General features: G+C 48.3%; 1 protein-coding gene across 1 annotated transcript in view; it reads right to left on the reverse strand.

The window, feature by feature from the left end:
- Positions 1 to 17,249, reverse strand: part of Larp1 (La ribonucleoprotein 1, translational regulator) — a 47,346-nt gene extending 30,097 nt beyond the window's left edge. The window contains exon 1 of the mRNA XM_038326073.1: positions 16,895 to 17,249. Within this exon, the coding sequence (XP_038182001.1) occupies positions 16,895 to 17,249 (355 nt within the window). The remainder of the gene's footprint in view (positions 1 to 16,894) is intronic.
- Positions 17,250 to 18,329: the final 1,080 nt, after the last annotated feature.

An 18,329-nucleotide genomic window follows, 5' to 3' on the forward strand; every position in this document is an offset into this window, starting at 1 on the left:
CCTCACTCAATTCTCCTAAGGCTCTGGGTTCAGTTTCCAAACTGATTTTCAGATCCCAGGCCTCGGATCCTGCCACTGGAAAGCAATGATGAACAGCCAATCCCCACTCCTAGTGCTCAGCATATGAGACTTTATTCTTTGGCCTACTTGTGACTGTCTCATGCTACTGCCTGGTGCTGTACATGAGATATACAGAATCTCAAGCAGCAAGAGGCTCAGGAAAAGTCTGAGGTCTATGCCTGTTATATTATAGGCAGAGGAGCAACAGTCACCAATCTGAGTGCTTACAGTTCCAGTCAGCAATGGATGAACTATGCTTTTTTCTCATTTATGGGTGCATATGATGCGCTGTGGAACGGTGAAGGCCAGGCCACAACAAACAGGATCTGGTATAAGCTGACAAGGCTGACAATGGGATCAGTACTGTCTCCATCCAGGGACCACTCTGTCCTAAAACAAAACTTACATCTCTAAGCCTGGGATCTTCCCAAGAGATGAAGGAAAGTCAGGAAGAACAAATGCAGAAACACAACCCAAGTTCTCTGAAGGAGACCTACATGGTGTTCTGATAGCTACTTGGTACTGGTTTGTCCTAGCTCACACCTGTTCCAGCTACCAGCAGGACATTGTAGCTGGTAGGCCACTGCCACCTTGAGCAACATCTTGTCTCAGGACAACAGAGCTCCAAGGAATGCAAGGCAAGCCACCTCCTGATCCCTAGAGATCCCTCCCAACTTGCAGACTTGGCTCATGGCGGCAAGCATGATGGTGATAATCAAGAAAGGGCTTGAGTCAAGTGTGGAGAAGGCTGCCTTCCCTAGCTGGCAGACTCTCAGTCACCAGCAAACTTGACCCCTTCCGCCTGAGGGATGATCCAAAGTTGCCCCAGAAAGGCCCTTCATCACAGCATCCATGTAGGGGCAGCAGCAAGACTGAAGAGTACGCGGTGACACACAGTCCATTACAAATGGACAGGGTAGTAGAAAGGAACAGAGCAGAGACGGCCTGATTTAGCAATGCAATCCAAAGTCACCTGGGGCACAGAATTCACAGGCTGTCCCTGCAAAACTCCAACAGCTAGCACACTGCTCACTGCACTCATGCTATCCATGCACATGTATCAGTCACTACGAGGGCAAATTAGCTGCCGCCTTCAAAGAGGTAGCTGTCTGGCAGCAGGCAAAAGTACCGTTGGAGGCAGCCCAAAAAACATTTCACTTGGGAATGAGAGGACAAAGCAACAAGGAAACTAGCTTCTGTGTACCTTGACACAAGGATGCCTTCCACACGGAGGCTGGGCGGAAGTGCGCAGGGCTGCCTGTGAAGGAGTCTCTCATAGTCCCACTCTAGCCCTGTTGGTCAGCATCTACCAATGGTGTCCTGGTAGTTTAGAGACACTTCCTGGACAAGACCAAAAGAGGGCCTTTGCCTACCCTCCACTGATTTCTTCTACAGCTACTTCCAAAACCAAATGGCAGGCTATGGGAACTCTGAGAAGGTAGCAGGTAAAGGGGGAAGAACACTGGTCCTGCACTGTAGCAAAGGTAAGTGTGCCTATACTGCCAGGGTTCTCTCAGCCAGGGCAGGAACAAGTGCATATGTGAATTCTGAGCATGACTCATGTCCCAAAAGGGACAGACAGAGAGTGAGGACCACAAGCAGCAGTTGTGTGTGCCTCCCTCTACAGCTGTCTGGCATGGACTCAAAGTTCTTGCCTTCCTTCTGCCAAGCCTGCTAGGAGCTAGAGAACTTTCCTCATCCATGCTAAGCAAGCACTCTTATACACTGAGTAACATTCCCAGTCCACTGTGTTGTATTTCTAGCAGGCAGTACTGATTTAGAGAAAGATGTAATCCTATTAGTGCTTACTAGTACTCATGGTGGTTGGTGGGACACAATGCCAAAGTTTTTCTTTTTGGACATTTTTGATGATGAACTGTTATTGCCTGAGTAATTTAAAAAAAATTTCCACTTCAAAAGGCTAAAAGGCCCAGTACATAATAGTTGGTGACTCAGAGGACTTCATAAAACCTGTGGAGAGCCAGTCCACGCTTTCTACTCTTCAGGCCAGACCTGAAAAATCCCAAGGTCATCAGCTCTCTTTCCAACAGATCTATATGACCCTAACATAACTAAAAGAACATTTCTTGAGGGGAAGAAGGGCCAAGGATCCCTGGCAGGATCCAAAGTCCCCAAGACTTGGCTCAAACCCACTCACTAGTCTTATGCCCAGAGAGCCCAGCCTGCCAGAGGGGCAATGGGGCTCCCTCCTTCCAGAAACAGCTTTTGTAGTTCTGTGCATATGCATGTACGTACATATATAACACACATTCTCTCTTTCTTCTCTCTCTTAGGGAGAATGCAGACTAGGCAATAGGCAAGGTAGTGGCTTGAGTAAATGTTTAACAGGCAAATCTCAGCTACTAACTACTACTGCACAACTTTAAGTTAATTTCTAAACCTATAGGAACTCCATTTTTTTTCTTTTAAAGATTCATTCTTATTTTTTATGTTTCCTTGCATGTATGTCTGTTATGAAGATATCCGGTCTTCTGGATATTCAGTGTCCTTCAGTGGACTGGAGTTGTAAACTGCCATATGAGCTCTGAGAAATGAACCCAGGTCCTCTAGAAGAGCAGCCAGTGCTTGTAACCACTGAATCATCTTGCCAGTCCGTTTTCTTATAATAAGGATCATGTCCAGAACTGGGCCCCACATGACTGTGGTAAAAAATGAATGGGATGGAGGTTCAGAACTCTGATAAGCATGTAAGAAGTAAGCATATCCCAGCACTTTAATCAGAATCTATAAGGCAACCTTGCCACCCATGCGACAGATCTAATGAGCTAAGACCTAATAGAGGCACAGCAGCTTGGCTAAGTGTTGTATAAAACACCCACTGTGAGAAAAAAAGACCAAAGTCAGAACTGGCTTCTCCATGCTTTCTCAACCTGCTCTAGACCTACTGATGAAAAGTCTTATCCAGCTGGTCAAAACCCACAGTAAGGTCCAGCATGTCATCTCATGTAGGCCAGACTGGCCTCCAAACCTGCTGTGCAGTCAAGGCTGGCCTTAGACTCCTTTCCTTCTCAGCTTCCCCAGTGTTGGAATGAAAACATCCCTCTGATAAAGGTTTCTCTTGCAATATCTCTGGAAAGGAAAGCAAGAGGGCAGACTCCATACTTTCCAGCTGCCTAGAGTGTTTTAAGTAATCCACCAACCCCAGGGCACAGAGCTTCTCTGGGCCCCCAACTTGATCAGATACTAGAGCAGATGAAGCCAAAGATTGTAGCCCCGAGATCTCCAGTGGTAGCACACGCCTTTTATTCCAGAACTAGGGAGGCAGTGGAAGATCTCTGTGAGTTCCAAGGCCAGCCTAGTCTACAGAGTGGAATTCCAGGACAGATAGCGCTATGCAGAGAAACCCTGTCTCAAGAAAAACCAAAAGATTTTCTTTTTAATTATATGTATGGCAGTGTGTGTGTATATGCACTTGTAAGTGCAGTACCCGCAGAGACCAGGAGGACACTAGAGCCACCCCACATGAGTTTTGGGAACAGAAATGAAGTACTCTGAAAGAACAGCAAGTGCTATTTATTAACTAGTTGAGCCCTCTCTCCAGCCCACACATTTCCTAGGAAAGCAGATTTGCAGGTATAAACAAAGACCTTGCCTACATTCTGCTCTGACAGAAGGCAGAGGAAAATTATGTATTGAAATCTAACTTGAATACCATGATTTCAAGTCCTGTTTTAGATCAAACAAAACAACCTTCTGGACTGCTTAAAATCCCTAAGAAACAACACAACTAGAAACAACCTTTAGCCCTTACCATCTTGGAATTTTGGCTCAATTATTTTCTGGATCATATATGCTACTAGGTATCAAAATGTGTCTAACTGAGGGAACAAGGAATCTCCAGCAAGTAGCTCTGCAGTTATTTCCTTCATGTCTTCATGTCTACTGCTGACTTGCACGAGTTTGCTGTAGGTCTTTCTGCTTCCATCTTGCTCCCCACCCCATTCTCCACAAACCTGAGAAATCTTTAAGCATTTTGTTGCAAGACAGAGTTCCTCTGTGTAGCCCTGGCTGGCCTCATCTTGAACTCAACAACATCTACCTGCCTCTGCCTCACAAGCGCTGGGATTAGACCTGTGTGCCACCATCATGCAGCTTAACTTGAAGAATCTTAAAGCCAGTGTCATTCATTGCTCTCTAGCGTCCACAACAGAATGCAGAGTCCCCTAAACATCTGAGCCCTCCTCTTCTACACAAGCCATCTCTGTCCTTGGAGGATACTAACTGGGTACAGTTTCTCTGGCTAGAATGATCACTCTGATCATGCCAACACCTTAACAATGCCTGCCCCTAGTCACTGCCCAGTACTTCAAGAAACTGCCTCCAGAGTAGCTGGGATAACAGGACTGCACACACACCCTCAAGATGGCAGTTTCTTTAAGCTGCTATTTTGGGAGGCGATTTGTTAGGCACGGACAGATAATTGGTAGTTAGTTCACTGCTTCCCTATGGGAATGTAAACAATAAGGCCAGGCTGCTCTCTCTAGTGCCCAGGAGAAGGCCCAGGGCCTATCTCTTAGTAGGCTGTTCAAACCAGTGGCTGACTATGTGACTTTTCAACTTGGTGAGAGCCAAGCAGTTCCTGTCACATGAAGGTCAGGTTCAAGGCATTGGATCTGTTTGGATAAACCTGAGCACTGTACTAGTCCACCTCTGTTCTGCTGAGCTGGCTGACACTTGGACCCCAGATTCTTCCAGCCCTACGTTCTACATGCTCAGACCAGAAGACGTTATCTCAGTAATGACCCAATCTAACCACACACAGGATGTAGGAATCCTCACATTCCTTCCAAGAAGTGTCTGCTTGCTGCTAAGTACTCAACACCTATGGGAGCCCACCCTACCCAGCATGGGCCAGAAGTCTTGACCTAGACCACATACCTAGAGTTCCACTGCTTTAGCCTAGCTCTAGGGAAGAAAGCTGGTCCAATCTGAGGAGATTCTCTGAATGAAATCTCAACAATCAGGATCTTAACTTCTGACTCAACTGATACAGTGAAAATTAATCCAAATAGGAAAGAGCCTTGATAGACCTTGTGGTTCAACAACTCCCATTCACAGGAAGCAGGAAAGGAAGTGGGGAAGTTCAGTAAGGTTGCCCAAGTATCTCAGTGAGATGCACAGCTGATCTTCCAATGTCCCTGTCTGTTCCCTCCTCTCCCCCTACAGAGAGCACAGGACAGCACTGCCTGGGAGAAGCCTCTGACCAGAGAGAAATGCTCCAAGGAACCTTGGCTCCCTTCCCCAAACAAAAGGACACTGCACAAGACTTCTGCCTGGCATTTTTCTTTCCCCTTTCCATTGTGGTAGTTAACTCCTGCTTAGTCGTTCTCACATCTATGAGATGACTGGGGTAGAAGGAGCTTTAAGAGAATGAAACCAATGATGTTATTTATACCCAGTCCACAGGAAGGGGCAAAGAAGGAAAGGCTAGCTGGGGCTAACACAACAGTTTCCTTGGCAAGCTCATCCATAGCTTTGCTCCAGGGCTTCAGGCAGCAGTGCTCTTGGTATCTCATCCTCACCACACTCCTTCCCTCTCCCTCAGGAGATTAAGTAGTTCCCTCTGAAGAGTCTTCCAGTTTCATCCAATAACTTCTCAACTATTTATTCTACAAGGCCAGTCTTCAGCTTATACCTTGATCAGAACACAGTCCCACAGGCTTTATGCTGGAAGAAAGTCTGATGAAGGATGAAAACTCAAGGCCCTGCATGTAAACAGCTACTAGCCAGTAGTCCTGAAGGGCTGTGCTTTGGCCACCAACTGTCAGTGGCAACACACTTTAACTCCAGACCATGTCCCTCACCCAGTACTCTCAAGCAATTCAGCAAAGTTTTATGCAGCCTTTTCTCTTTAAAGCAAAGTTGGAAATCCCTAAACTTCTATATACTCTCCCCCACACCTTCATTTGGAGGTGGTCTTTTGAAACAGGGTGGGTCTCTTCACATAGCCTTGGCTGTCCTGGAACTCACAAAAATCTGCCTGCCTCTGCCTCTTGGGTGTTGGGATTAAAGGTTTGTACGCCACCATACCCAGTCTAATTGCCCCAATTTTAAAATATGGATGATTTCTTTAAATTGTTCTTAAAGCAAATCACTTGAAACCTGCCAGGAGACCAGACACGAGGATGTAAATGCAAGCAGACACTTTGTAACTTGTTTTTATATTTTGAAACAGAATCTCACTATGTGTTTCTGGCTGGCCTGAAACTCCCTATGTAGACCATGCTGACCTCAAACTTAGAGACCCTTCCTTCCATCCGCCTTGGCCTTCCATGGGCTGGGAGGCAATGACACTATGCCCAGCCTTTTGTTTTTGGTGTGGCTTGCAATCCCAGCTAGCCTGGTTCTTGCTGAAATGTTTCAGGCCGGCCTTAAACTCAGGGCAATCTTTCTGCCTCCATCTCTAGAACCAGAATTAAAGATGTGTATCACTACACCTAGCCAACCTGTGACTTCTTTCTTTCCAAATAAAAGCCCCACTGTGGTGAATTTATCTTGCTTACTATTTAATTGTAAGGGAGGGAGTGGCAGTTAACAGAGTCTAAAATATTTTTTAATCAACAAACTAGAACTTTGCCAGTTTATTGCTACAGGTTCCTCAAGAAATCACCATCTAAACTATTCAAATGCTACTGGGCAAGGAACTCAGCACCTGCTCTGTTCACTTGGGGATACTGTTCAAAGTTACCAACCAACCAAGCCAAAATCTACCAATGCTTCCCACAACACCTGCACCAAAACTTAACCATGAAGTCACTGAGATGATAGGACTTAATCCCAAAACAAGGCTGTGTTGCTAATGTCAATAGATGTTTTTGTTACACACAGGAAAGGAGAGCTATCTGCAACAAATCCAAAGCTGTGAAAAGACACAAAAGCACTAAATGGACAATTTTACCACAAAGCATCCAGGCTTGTTTTCCACTAAAAATTCCAAGAGCCACAATTTGGCTCAGCACATAAAGGAGGACTGAATCAGATTGCTGGGACACTCATGCACCTGCACCAACTCCAGCAAGTTGTCTTCTAACCTCCAAACACAGGAAGGAAGGCAGGCAGGCAGGCAGGCAGGAGACAAACATGTAAGCATACATACCCACACCCAGAAAGAGAGAGAGACCACCTCCATTTGGGTTTCTTACAAGGTCCTTAAATCTGCCTCTACAATAAGTCAGTAAAAGGCAGGGTCAGAAAAACTAGCTGGAGGATGTGACATGAATTACCCCCCTTTTAATGCTCAGCTCCAAATCCTAGGGATCAAGGGACAGAGGATGCTGGGCCATGAAAAAGAATGGCTTCATCCTCTTTGTTAAGCAAAATGAAAGGCCAAATTCAAGACCTCAAGAGTAAAACCCCAGTTTCTGAGACAGGTTCCTGTTGAGAACTTCCAGACACACTCACTGAAGCCCATCTCCTAGTGGTCCTAGTAGGTGGGTGCTATTTATGGTTTGAATATGCAATGTCCCCCAGAGGCTCACATGTTAAGGGTTGGTCCTCAGCTGGTGGAATAATTTTAGATTTTAGAAATCTTAGGAAAAGTGGAGCTCTAGCTGGACATTGGTTGTTATTGATTATTTGCCCAATCCTTCCTCACTGTTCCCACGTCCAAGAGATAACAGTCTCCTCCTCTATACAGTCTTCCTGTTCTATGTTCAACCTGTCTCAGGCCAAAGTAACCCAGCCAGCAGCCCAAGACTGAAACCCAAAGCCCAAACACCTGATCTAAGTTGTTGTGCCACTGTCATGCTTGTGGCACAGCAGCCTAACCTGTGAAGGACCCTGTAATGGAGTATTCCATCTCTGCATCCCCTTCCAATTTTAATAATCCCCATTCTCTTCAAAGAGGAGAGGGAAAATCAAATGTCAGGGCACACCTACCATAACAAAGCCTACCTCCTTCGGTAAGCCTTTTCAGGAAGGTACTTAGTAGCCGGTCTAGGACAATGCAAACGCCTGGTTCCTGAGCACGGGTATTAATTCAGCTGAATTCAGACATGTAGGAAAATGTACCTGGAAAAGTTCAGGGCTGTGCTGCAAAGTGACTGAAGGGCAGTGTAACATGGGGGCTCCTTTTTGTAACCTGGAAATTCTAGCCCAAAAGATCAGATATGAAAACCCAAACCATTTATCTTAATGTAAGAGGTCACCATCTTGTAAAAGGAGAAATTTAACCACATCACTTTTCACTCAAAATCCCCTAAGGTTCCCCATGGTCCTCTACTTAAATTGGAACTTGGCACTCCTATAAAGCAGGACTGCCCCCCTATCTAGTAGCTGGCTACACTCCAACCACAAGAACTCAGTTCCTGAGCCCCACTCCGCTCTCAACCAAAAACGAAGTGATCACAGGCTCTTCTCAGTAGCCACTCACCCTTTCTATGCCAGTTCAACCCTGCTCCCCAGCAACTCTGAGCTGAACTCCACTGGATGTCCCTGCTGCATCATATGCACTCTTCCCACATGGCATTTTCTTGCACACTGAACTCTGGGTACATGTCCTCCTATCCACTATAGTATCCTCAACACTTCACACACTTGAAGTTTATTTATTTGCTCAGTGTGTGTTCATCTCCCACTACAACTTAGCAGCCTTGGCTGTAGCGCTGGGGACACATTGACCAAGTAGAGACAAAGCTAAAAAGGACAAAGCAGAGTCAGAGGAATGGGATACAGTCCAGGGCCAGGGTTTCTAGACTATGCAGGTCTGGGAAGGCCTCACCATGACAACAATCCAGAGACAGAGCATTCCAGAACCAAACACCGGGAGCAGAAGCATATCAAACACACTCTAGCACTGTTGGGAAAGAAGAAAGTGGTGCATGGAGCATGGAGCATGGAGCATGCTGGGTGGGGGACCCAAGTCAGGAAATCTTAGGATGGGCTAAGGACTCCTGTTCTGAGAAGCTATCAGAGGGTTCTAAGCAGGAGTAACAGGAGACAGTTAAAGAGGCTGATGGGGCAACCTAACAGAGATATGATGTCTAGTTCATACACTCAACAGAGTGGAAAGAAATATCTAGACCTGAGGCCAGGCAGTGGTGGTGCACGCCTTTAATCCCAGCGTTCAGGAGGCAGAGACAGGCGGATCTCTCTGAGTTCGAGGCCAGCCTGGTCTACAGAGCGAGTTCCAAGACAGACTAGACTCCAAAAGCTATAGAGAAACTCTGTTTCGAGAGGGGTGTGTGTGTGTGTGTGTGTGTGTGTGTGTGTGTGTGTGTGTGTGTGTGTGTGTGTGTTTGTAAAAATCTAGATCTGGAAGTAAATTTTAAGGCCCCAAAAGATAGCACTGGTGAATCAGATGTGCTTTGACAAACACAAGAGAGTGCAGGATGGCCTTAAGTTTCTCTGAACACTTAGGATAGTTGCTCAATCTCTTATGAGCCTGTTCTTCATATGCAAATTAGGGCAGCAGCACCTGTTGAGACTACCTGGTAACTTCAAACAGAACAATTATGCAGGCTGGATATTGTAGGATGCAGGAGCCTTTTTGGTGGTCAATAGCTATGTCTGTTCATAGCACCCTAGATTAAGATGAAGATGCTCATCACCTGGCCAGTTTCACACATTTCATCAGAAGGCCCTCTCCTGAGTTCAAAGGTGTCAGTCACATCAAGCCTGTCCTTGTTATTTCATAGAAAAGCCGCAGGGAGACATCTCAGGTCACCAGCCACAGAAAGCTGGCCATCTTGAAACTCAACAACTCCTGGCTACTCACCCTCATTTAAGAAAGGCACGGAATACCCCATCCCCCAAGTCCTCAATTTACACAAATCTGGTTGAAGAATGCATCTTCTGGCTGTGTGCCAATTACGCCTGTGTAAGATGTTGACTCTGAGAACCATGTGGAAGCACTGCATGAGTCCAAAGTAAAGAGGCTAGGCAAGCTAGGGAAGGTATAGAAGACTCTTGCCTAGTGGTGGTGGCACATGCCTTTAATCCCAGTACTTGGGAGGGAGAGGCAGTTGGATCTAGATGAGTTCAAGGCTAGCCTGGTCTACAAGAGCTAGTTCCTGGACAGGCTCCAAAGCTACAGAGAAACCTTGTCTAGAAAAAAACAAAACAAAAACAAAAGGCTCTGCCCAGGTTCTATTTTAAATTTCCTCAGCTTCTTCCTTCACTTTATTAGTTGTTATCAAAACCTCAATCCCAAGAGGTTAAGGCCACTTCTCTGAGATCACCCTGGGCCAGCCAACAGAGGTCTGTGAGCCTTGACTGAAAAAACCCTGCCAGAGTCAACCAACACCTAATTACCCCTCTGAGCTCCTCTTGGATTTTGTGAACAGGGGCACTCCCAAATCTGCCAAGCTCTCCATTTTTAAGAGGGCTTTGTGGTTTGAGGCACTGCTCCTTCTCTCTCTGCTTGTTTCCCAGAGAAGACAAGACTGGAAGCCGAGTAACAGCATAAAATGCTGACTCTGGTTTGGGACCCACTGCAGATCCAGACAAAAATCAGCAAAGAGTCTCTCAGGAGGTTCAAAGTCAAGAGTTGTCCCTACCCCATCCCCCAAAACCAGAGCCACCTCCCAATCACCTGTCCTTGCTGGGCAGGTAGCTGGAAGGTTGCTCCCCTCCCCTGCAAAGAATCCTAAAAGTAACTTCTTTCTTCAGAAGAAAAAGTGACACAAGTCAGGGTGAAAAGGCCTCACTCAAACTGTTCTTGATGTTCATTTGCAAAAACAACCAACAAACTCAAAACAAGGGAACGACCATATGACCTCAACAAAAAAGGATAACCTAATATAATCTAAAATGATCAAATCTGCCATTTGTTATCAAAAGGATTTTTGTGGGAGTTTGTTTGCTTGAGACAGCCCAAGCTGACCTAGAACTCTCGTACTGCCTCAGTATCCCTGTGGTGGGAGCACAGACATGAGCCACCATACCCTGCTTCAAAACATCTCATGGCCCCGTTTGTTTAAATGAAGATCTAGACAAGATTCACCACAACGCATAACTGGACTTCAACCTTTTCATCTTTAACAGTCTCCTGAAAGTCCACCTCTTTACTGATAAAACATTTGTTTAACAGACTTTCTTGTTTAACACTGGATAATAAACTTGAGTGGCCACATTTGAATCCCAGCACTTGGGAGATGGGGTGTTAGAATGGGAACCTCAAGGTCATCCTATTTTTCTCTAAGCATTGGGGTGGGAGGTATCTCATAATAGGTACTGTTATGAGGTTTCTATCACCACACAGTAAGGCCAATCACTCCACCAACCTCAGTTCATAAACCTAAGAGCCTCTAGCCTTCACAGGGCTTGGAGTCAATACATGAGTTCCCCCATCACATTGGTAGATTTGAGGAAACATGCACTTAAAAACTCTGCTTCAGTTTTGTTTTGGTGGGGAGTGGGTTAAGGGTTCTAGCAGGGAGAACAGTTTTAACACTAGAACCTTAAAACATTTAGGTCTAATCTAAATGCAGTAGAAGAAAAGACAGAGACCATAGGTTATGTGACTGGGGCTCAATCGAAAGCAGGATAAGTACATAATGAAAACTATCACAAATGTATATACTTATTTTATTTATAAATGTGTGATCAGAGTACAACTTGCAGGTATCAACTATGAGTCCCGAGGATCCAACTCAAGTCATAAGGGTTAGTAGAAGGTGCTAGGTGCCGTTATCTGCTGAGCCATTTCACTGACCCCACAAATATAATTTTAAACTGTGTTTACTATATGCAACACTTATGGGTTTCCACTGTGCCTTGCACATGTGCTAAGTTAAGAGCTTTTGAAACATTTGCCACCTTCAATTCTTAAACTCTCCTTTAGGAGTAAATTATTAGTGACTCAGAGAGGTGCACAATTCCAAGATTACATACCCAGCAAGTTAGAAATGCAGCTAGGGAACCAAAAGTGTAAACCCAGTTTCCAGAGCCAGAAGTCTAAAGACTTAAATGATGCTGTGAGGTACTAGTGATGACCAACTAGTTTAGCAGAAGGGACTGGGCAGGACCCACCATGAGTTAGCTGGCCTTGGAACCCTGACTCTGCAATCATCAGTTCCATTTCAGAGTCTCATACAACACAAAGGAAACAGCTAAATCTCAGACTCTATCCCCAGCTCAGGCACAAGCTTTCTCAGTATAGCCAATGAGAGGCAGACAGACAACAAACTCAGGCTGCTTGCTGTACTTGGGAGAGCGAGGTTGAGTGATCCTCAGGGTCTTGGAGATGCAAATTAACTAAAGCTTACAGTGAATAAAAATTAGATTTCCAGCACTTGGGAGGCAGAGGCAGGAGGATCTCATTCAAGGTCAACCTGGTCTACAAAGTAAATTCCAGCCAGGCGGTGGTGGCGCACGCCTTTAATCCCAGCACTCGGGAGGCAGAGGCAGGCGGATCTCTGTGAGTTCGAGACCAGCCTGGTCTACAAGAGCTAGCTCCAGGACAGGCTCTAAAAAAGCTTCAGAGAAACCCTGTCTCGAAAAACCAAAAAAAAAAAAAAAAAAAAAAAAAAAAAAAGTAAATTCCAGGACAGCCAGGACTACACAAAGAAACGCTATCTTGAAAAACAATAAAGACACTCATTACTAGTCAGGTGCAGTGGGGGCACACCTTTAATTCCAGCGGGTCTCCAAATCCAGGCCCGCCTGGTTTACAAAGTGAGTTCCAGGACAGCCAGGGCAGTTACAGAGAGGAAAGAGGAGGGGACAGATACCATGGGCTGGCAAAATGGCTCAGCAGGTAAAAGCACTTGCAAACTAGCACGACAATCTGAATTTAGTCCTCAGGACCCATATATGGTGGAAGGAAAGGACAGACTCCTGTAACCTCTGACCTCCATGCCAGCACACCATCACACAAAACAAGTGCTTAAAAAAATAAGGGGCTGGAGAGATGGCTCAGAGGTTAAGAGCACTGCCTGCTCTTCCAAAGGTCCTGAGTTTAATTCCCAGCAACCACAGGGTGGCTCACAACCATCTATAATGGGGTCTGGTGCCCTCTTCTGGCCTTCAGGCATACACACAGACAGAATATTGTATACATAATAAATAAATATTTAAAAAATAAGCTGTTCATATATATGCTTTGCATTCAAAAAGAAAGGGTAAAAATTTAAAATTTTGTGAATTTTTATTACAAGGGTGTATCAACTCACTGAGTCAAAAGTTATTTTACTTTTTTTTGAGGAGGCAAGCCGAACACCAGAGTTCAAGGCCAGCCTCGTCTATAGAGTTTCAGGACAGCCTCCAAAGCTACAGAGAAACCCTAGCTCAAAAAACCAAAAATAATTGTCTCCAGAAGCTTGCTCTGAACAGTCAGTCAGCCATCCTTCTGTCGGATAAGGGAAGATAGGTGTGAACCACCATGCCCAGTTAAAAGGTTAACCTTAAAGCAATCCGTGTTTCTTGTGGGGGTGTTGAGCTATACACAAAAACAAAACATGTGCATCTTTAGCTGCTTTCTTTTCTTTTTTTCTGGTTTTTCAAGACAGTGTTTCTCTGTGGCTTTGGAGCCTGCCTTTGCCTCCCAAGTGCTGGGATTAAAGGCATGCACCACCACCGCCCAGCAACTGCTTTCTTTTCACAAGTAAAAAAAAGTAAAAATAAAGATGGAGATCCAGATCAGATAAAAGTTCCTGAGGTCCTATAATCTCCCAGGCACTAAGCCAATGGTTCTGAACCTGTAGGTCATGACCCCTTTGGGGGTCGACGAACCCTTACACATGGGTCCCTTTAGACCACTGGAAAGCATATTTACATTACGACTCATAACAGTAATAAAATTCCAGTTATGAAGTACAATGAGAATAGTTTTATGGGTTGGGGGGTCACCACATCATGAGGAGCTCGTTGAAGGGTGACAGCATTAGAAGGCTGAGAGCCACTGCTCTAGACTAATCACGCAGTGTCAGTTGTCAGTGAATGCTCACTACTGCTCTTTGAGGAAGGAACATCATAAATTAACCTGATGTACAAATGGGGAAAGTGAGACACACTGCTAACAAGGGGTACAGATGGCACTGTGAACACGTGCAGTCTGAGCACCGAACCTACGCATCTCTTCCCACACAGGCACTCTACAGACTCAGAGGGTGTGTGGCTTGAATAAGGGAAAAAGAATGTAAATAATACTGTTAGGAAGGGTGTCCTAAAGGACAAATCCCAAAATTTAAAATTACAAACCTGCCGGGCATGATGACATACACCCTTAATCACAGCAGTGAGGCAGAAGCGGGCAGATCTCTGTGAGTTCAAGGCCGTCTTGGTCTACAAAGTGAGTCTCAGGATAGCCAAGCCAGGGCAGTTACAGAGAAACCAGTCTCAAAAACAACAAAAATGCAGGGCGGTGGTGGCGCACACCTGTAATCCCAGCACTCGGGAGGCAGAGGCAGGTGGATCTCTGTGAGTTCGAGACCAGCCTGGTCTACAAGAGCTAGTTCCAGGACAGGCTCCAAAGCTACAGAGAAACCCTGTCTCAAAAACAAAAAAAAAAAACAAAAAAAAAAAACACAACAAAAACTACAAACCTAAAGCCAGGTATGGTGTTATATACCTGCAATCTCATGAATGGGAAAGCAGAGGTGGGAGAATAAGGAGTCAGGACCACCTTTAATTAAGTATTTTTTTTTTTTTTTGGTTTTTCGAGACAGGGTTTCTCTGAAGCTTTTTTAGAGCCTGTCCTGGAACTAGCTCTTGTAGACCAGGCTGGCCTCGAACTCACAGAGATCCGCCTGCCTCTGCCTCCCGAGTGCTGGGATTAAAGGCGTGCGCCACCACCGCCCGGCTTAATTAAGTATTAAGCCACCGTAGGCTACATTAAGACCATGCCCTCACCCATCCTCCAAAAAAACTACAAACCTAGGACTTGGAAGTTTAAACTAGATTGAGAACTCCACATGGGAGGAAAGAAATGGTAAAACATTACTAGTACTGCTTGTGTCTCTGAAGAACTAAAACACCAGCATCTGAGCCAAAAGGAAGCTAAAAATAGGCATTTGTAGCAAGCTTTGAAAGGCTTAGCTTGCTTATGAGACACTCATTTCTGTAGACTCCCAAGAACATATGCATCACAGAACACAAAATCCCAAGACCACAGTCACTCCACTAGTGTCCAGTCTGCAAATAAAACCAGGGCTGAAAAAGGACCTACAGATCCCACTGGCTGACGAAATAAGGGCACGACCAACCCTTACCCGCAGACAACCCAATCACAGAATTCACTCTACTACGCATCAAGACCTTAACAAGCTTAAACTCAGAAGCCACTGGATTAATTCCAGTAGTCTGCCAAAAGACTATTTCAAAGATCCTAAGCAAACCGGTAGTCACTCTCTTGTTTTAAGATCCCAAGAAAATAAAAATCAAACAAAATCAGGACAGGCCCGCGGTGGTGGTACATGCCTTTAACCCCAGCACTCAGGAGGCAAAAGCAGGTGGAACTCAAGTGAGTTCAAGGCCAGCATGGTCTACAGAGCAAGTTCCAGGACGGAACTACGCAGAAAAACCCTATCTCAAAAAGCCAAAATAATAAATAAAATATATAAAAGGGAACAGAACTTATATACCCTACATAGAATTTGTTCTTTGGTCACTTAAATCGTGACTGGCTTTATCCGGAGGGAAAGTTGAGATGCCAGCCAAACTGTCTTCTTCCCACGATCAATAACCCCAGTGACGCAAGCTACCAAGGGCCTTTGGCTTTACACAAAATGCCAGCTCAGGCACCCAATCCTGCCTGATGTCACAGCTGATTTAAAACCCACAAGGCAGGTTCACCAGTAGCTAAGAGCGGCGGCCTGAGTGAACAGCCTCATTTAAACTTCTGAGGAGCGCGGCTCCCGAGAGGATGATTATACCTCTGGGTTTAAAGAGGGGCAGGACCAAAGAGCGTCTTAAAAGTTGTTTCCCCCACTCTGTGGGTGGAGAGCGAGGATCTGAAAGAAAATGGAGGTTTCAGCACTGCCCCTTGCATAAGAGGATTCTGGAAGGGAAGGAGAGGAAGAGAACACTAGTACTACAGCACACCCCCACCCCATGTGCCCTCCTCCTAATGAAGAAACCCTAAGAGAAATCGAAAGGGCAACCAACGTGCTGCTGAGGATGGGCTTATGCTGGGTTCCCCCAGGGCTAGACCTGCACTTTCCTGCACTCTGGAACCTGAAAGCGGCTAGCTCCGACTTCCTCGGTGCCCACGGTGTAAGGGAGTTTAAAAAAAAATAAAGTATAGGGACTCGGACGGTCAAACTCCAGGGCCACGCTCACTACGAACACGAGAACACACAGGCGGAAATCCTCTGTGCCCCTAAGGCTGTACCCGAGGCGTGTGCCCGTCGTTGACCAAGCCGATCGCCCTCAGTTGGGATTCCCTAGTCACCTCCCGTCCGGACTCGGAGGGGGAGGGGAGCCCCGCGCGCAGCCCAGGCCGGCGAGCGCGGCGAACAGCCCCGGCGCGGCGCATGGCGCCCAACTGTCACCCGCCCGCCCCGCACCGGCCCGGCCACTCCTTCGCCACCACACACGCCCCTCGCGTCGCCGCAGGCCGCCACCGGCTCCGACGCACGCCGGAGCCCGCACTCCCCACGCCTCACCCGGCACCCCGAGGCGCAAAGTTGCTAAGTTCAAAGCCGGGCCCCGCTCGGTGCCGTGACACATGTTCACTGAACACGCACTCCCGGGGTGGCAGCACGCAGGGAACACAGGGCACACCGGGAGCACACCGAGCGGCCCCGCCCGGCCCGGTCCGGCCAGCTAGGCCCGAGGCGCGCCGTTGCCACCAACCGCTGCTGCCCCGGCAGCCCCGCACCGAGGGAAACGCCCGCGTCACCGCGCGGGCCAATACCGCGACGAGCAGACCCACCTGGAGGCGGCTGTCCGTTCACCGCGGTCGGCGGCGGCGCGTGCTTCGTCCACGGGTTCACCTTGGGCGGCGGCGCCTCCACGAAGTCACGCCGGCCGCCGTCCTCACCGTCGCTTCCCGCTGGGGCTTCGGCGGCTGCGGGTGGCCGCGGGCTCTCGCGCTCCGCGCCGTCGCGGCTGGGCCTGGCGCAGGCGGGCCTTGGCCTGCGGACGCTGCCGTCGGGCTCGCCGCCGCCGTCGCTCGGGCCCGGCTCGGCCTGCGCGTCAGGCACGGGCTTCTTCCTCGCCAAGCCGTGCTCGTCGGCCTGCAGCAGCGCGGCACCCGCCGGCAGCAGCGGCTCTACCTGAGTGGCCATCTGCGCGAAGCGGCCGGGCGCGCCGCGGGCCCCGCTCGAGGCCGCTGGCGGGGCGCCGGGGCCCGGGCCGCGCGGACGCGGGGCGGCGCGGGCAAACGCGGAGCGGAGCGGCGCGCCGGGCAGCAGAGGGCTCCGGCGCGCCTAGCTGGCCTAGCTGGTCTCGGTCCCCGGCCTGCGTCCCCCCGCCCCCGGCCCGGGGCGGCTCGGGGGGCTGCAGCGGTGCGGACGGCCCGGGGGGGAGCGGCGCGGAGAGCCGAGCCAGACCACGCGATCCGCGGCGGGCGGCGGGCGGGCGCGCGCCTCGGGACGCGGCGCGCGAGGGGAGGGACGGAGCGGCGGCGGGCGGGCTCGCGCACGGCGGAAAACCCCGCCCCCTCCCCGCCCCCCCGGCGTCCATTCCCGCGGCGCGGCAAGCGGACGGGGGCGAGCACGTGCCTGATGCAACTCGGGAGGGCGGGGGTGGTGGGAAGGAGCCTTAAAGGGCCAGTGCCCAAGAGCTACCGCAGGTGGAGCACATGGGGCCTGGCCATGCGGCCAGACGGCCTGACAACGCTGGCGACGTGGGTTGCGGGACTCCGGGGAAGCGGTCTCTTAATACGTCGGCCCTGACTTGGCAGATGCTGCCAAGGGTTCTTTGACTGCCCCCTGTGCATGGCTCCTGGGCCCACTCCGGTGACCTTGGCCCAAATGCTGCCTGGCCAGAGCACCCGCAGTGGGTCCAAGTGAGTCCTTACCCCTTAGAGGCAGCGAACGCCTCGGAAAGAGAACGGGATTCCCAGTAGTGCCCACCCTATCCAGGCCCCCGAATCTCAGTGTTTTATGGGCAGGAAATGGTTTCTTTCAAGTAGCTTGTGTTTTTCTAAAGAATTGTTTCGGGTGGAGTTGAACTGACAATTGGGGGACTCGGAGAGCTCTGAGATGCTGTTTAGGACATCTGATCTGCAGTAGTCAGGTCCACCTCCTGGGTCTCGATTTCTTTATTGTAAAATGAAGGAACCATTTATTCCAGGCGGTTTTAAATTTCACTCTCATTCGGTATGATAAATATTTACTGACTTCGTGCTCTGGGGGCCTGCAAAG

This window comes from Arvicola amphibius, chromosome 4 (assembly GCF_903992535.2).
Source record: "Arvicola amphibius chromosome 4, mArvAmp1.2, whole genome shotgun sequence".
Lineage (NCBI taxonomy): Eukaryota > Metazoa > Chordata > Mammalia > Rodentia > Cricetidae > Arvicola > Arvicola amphibius.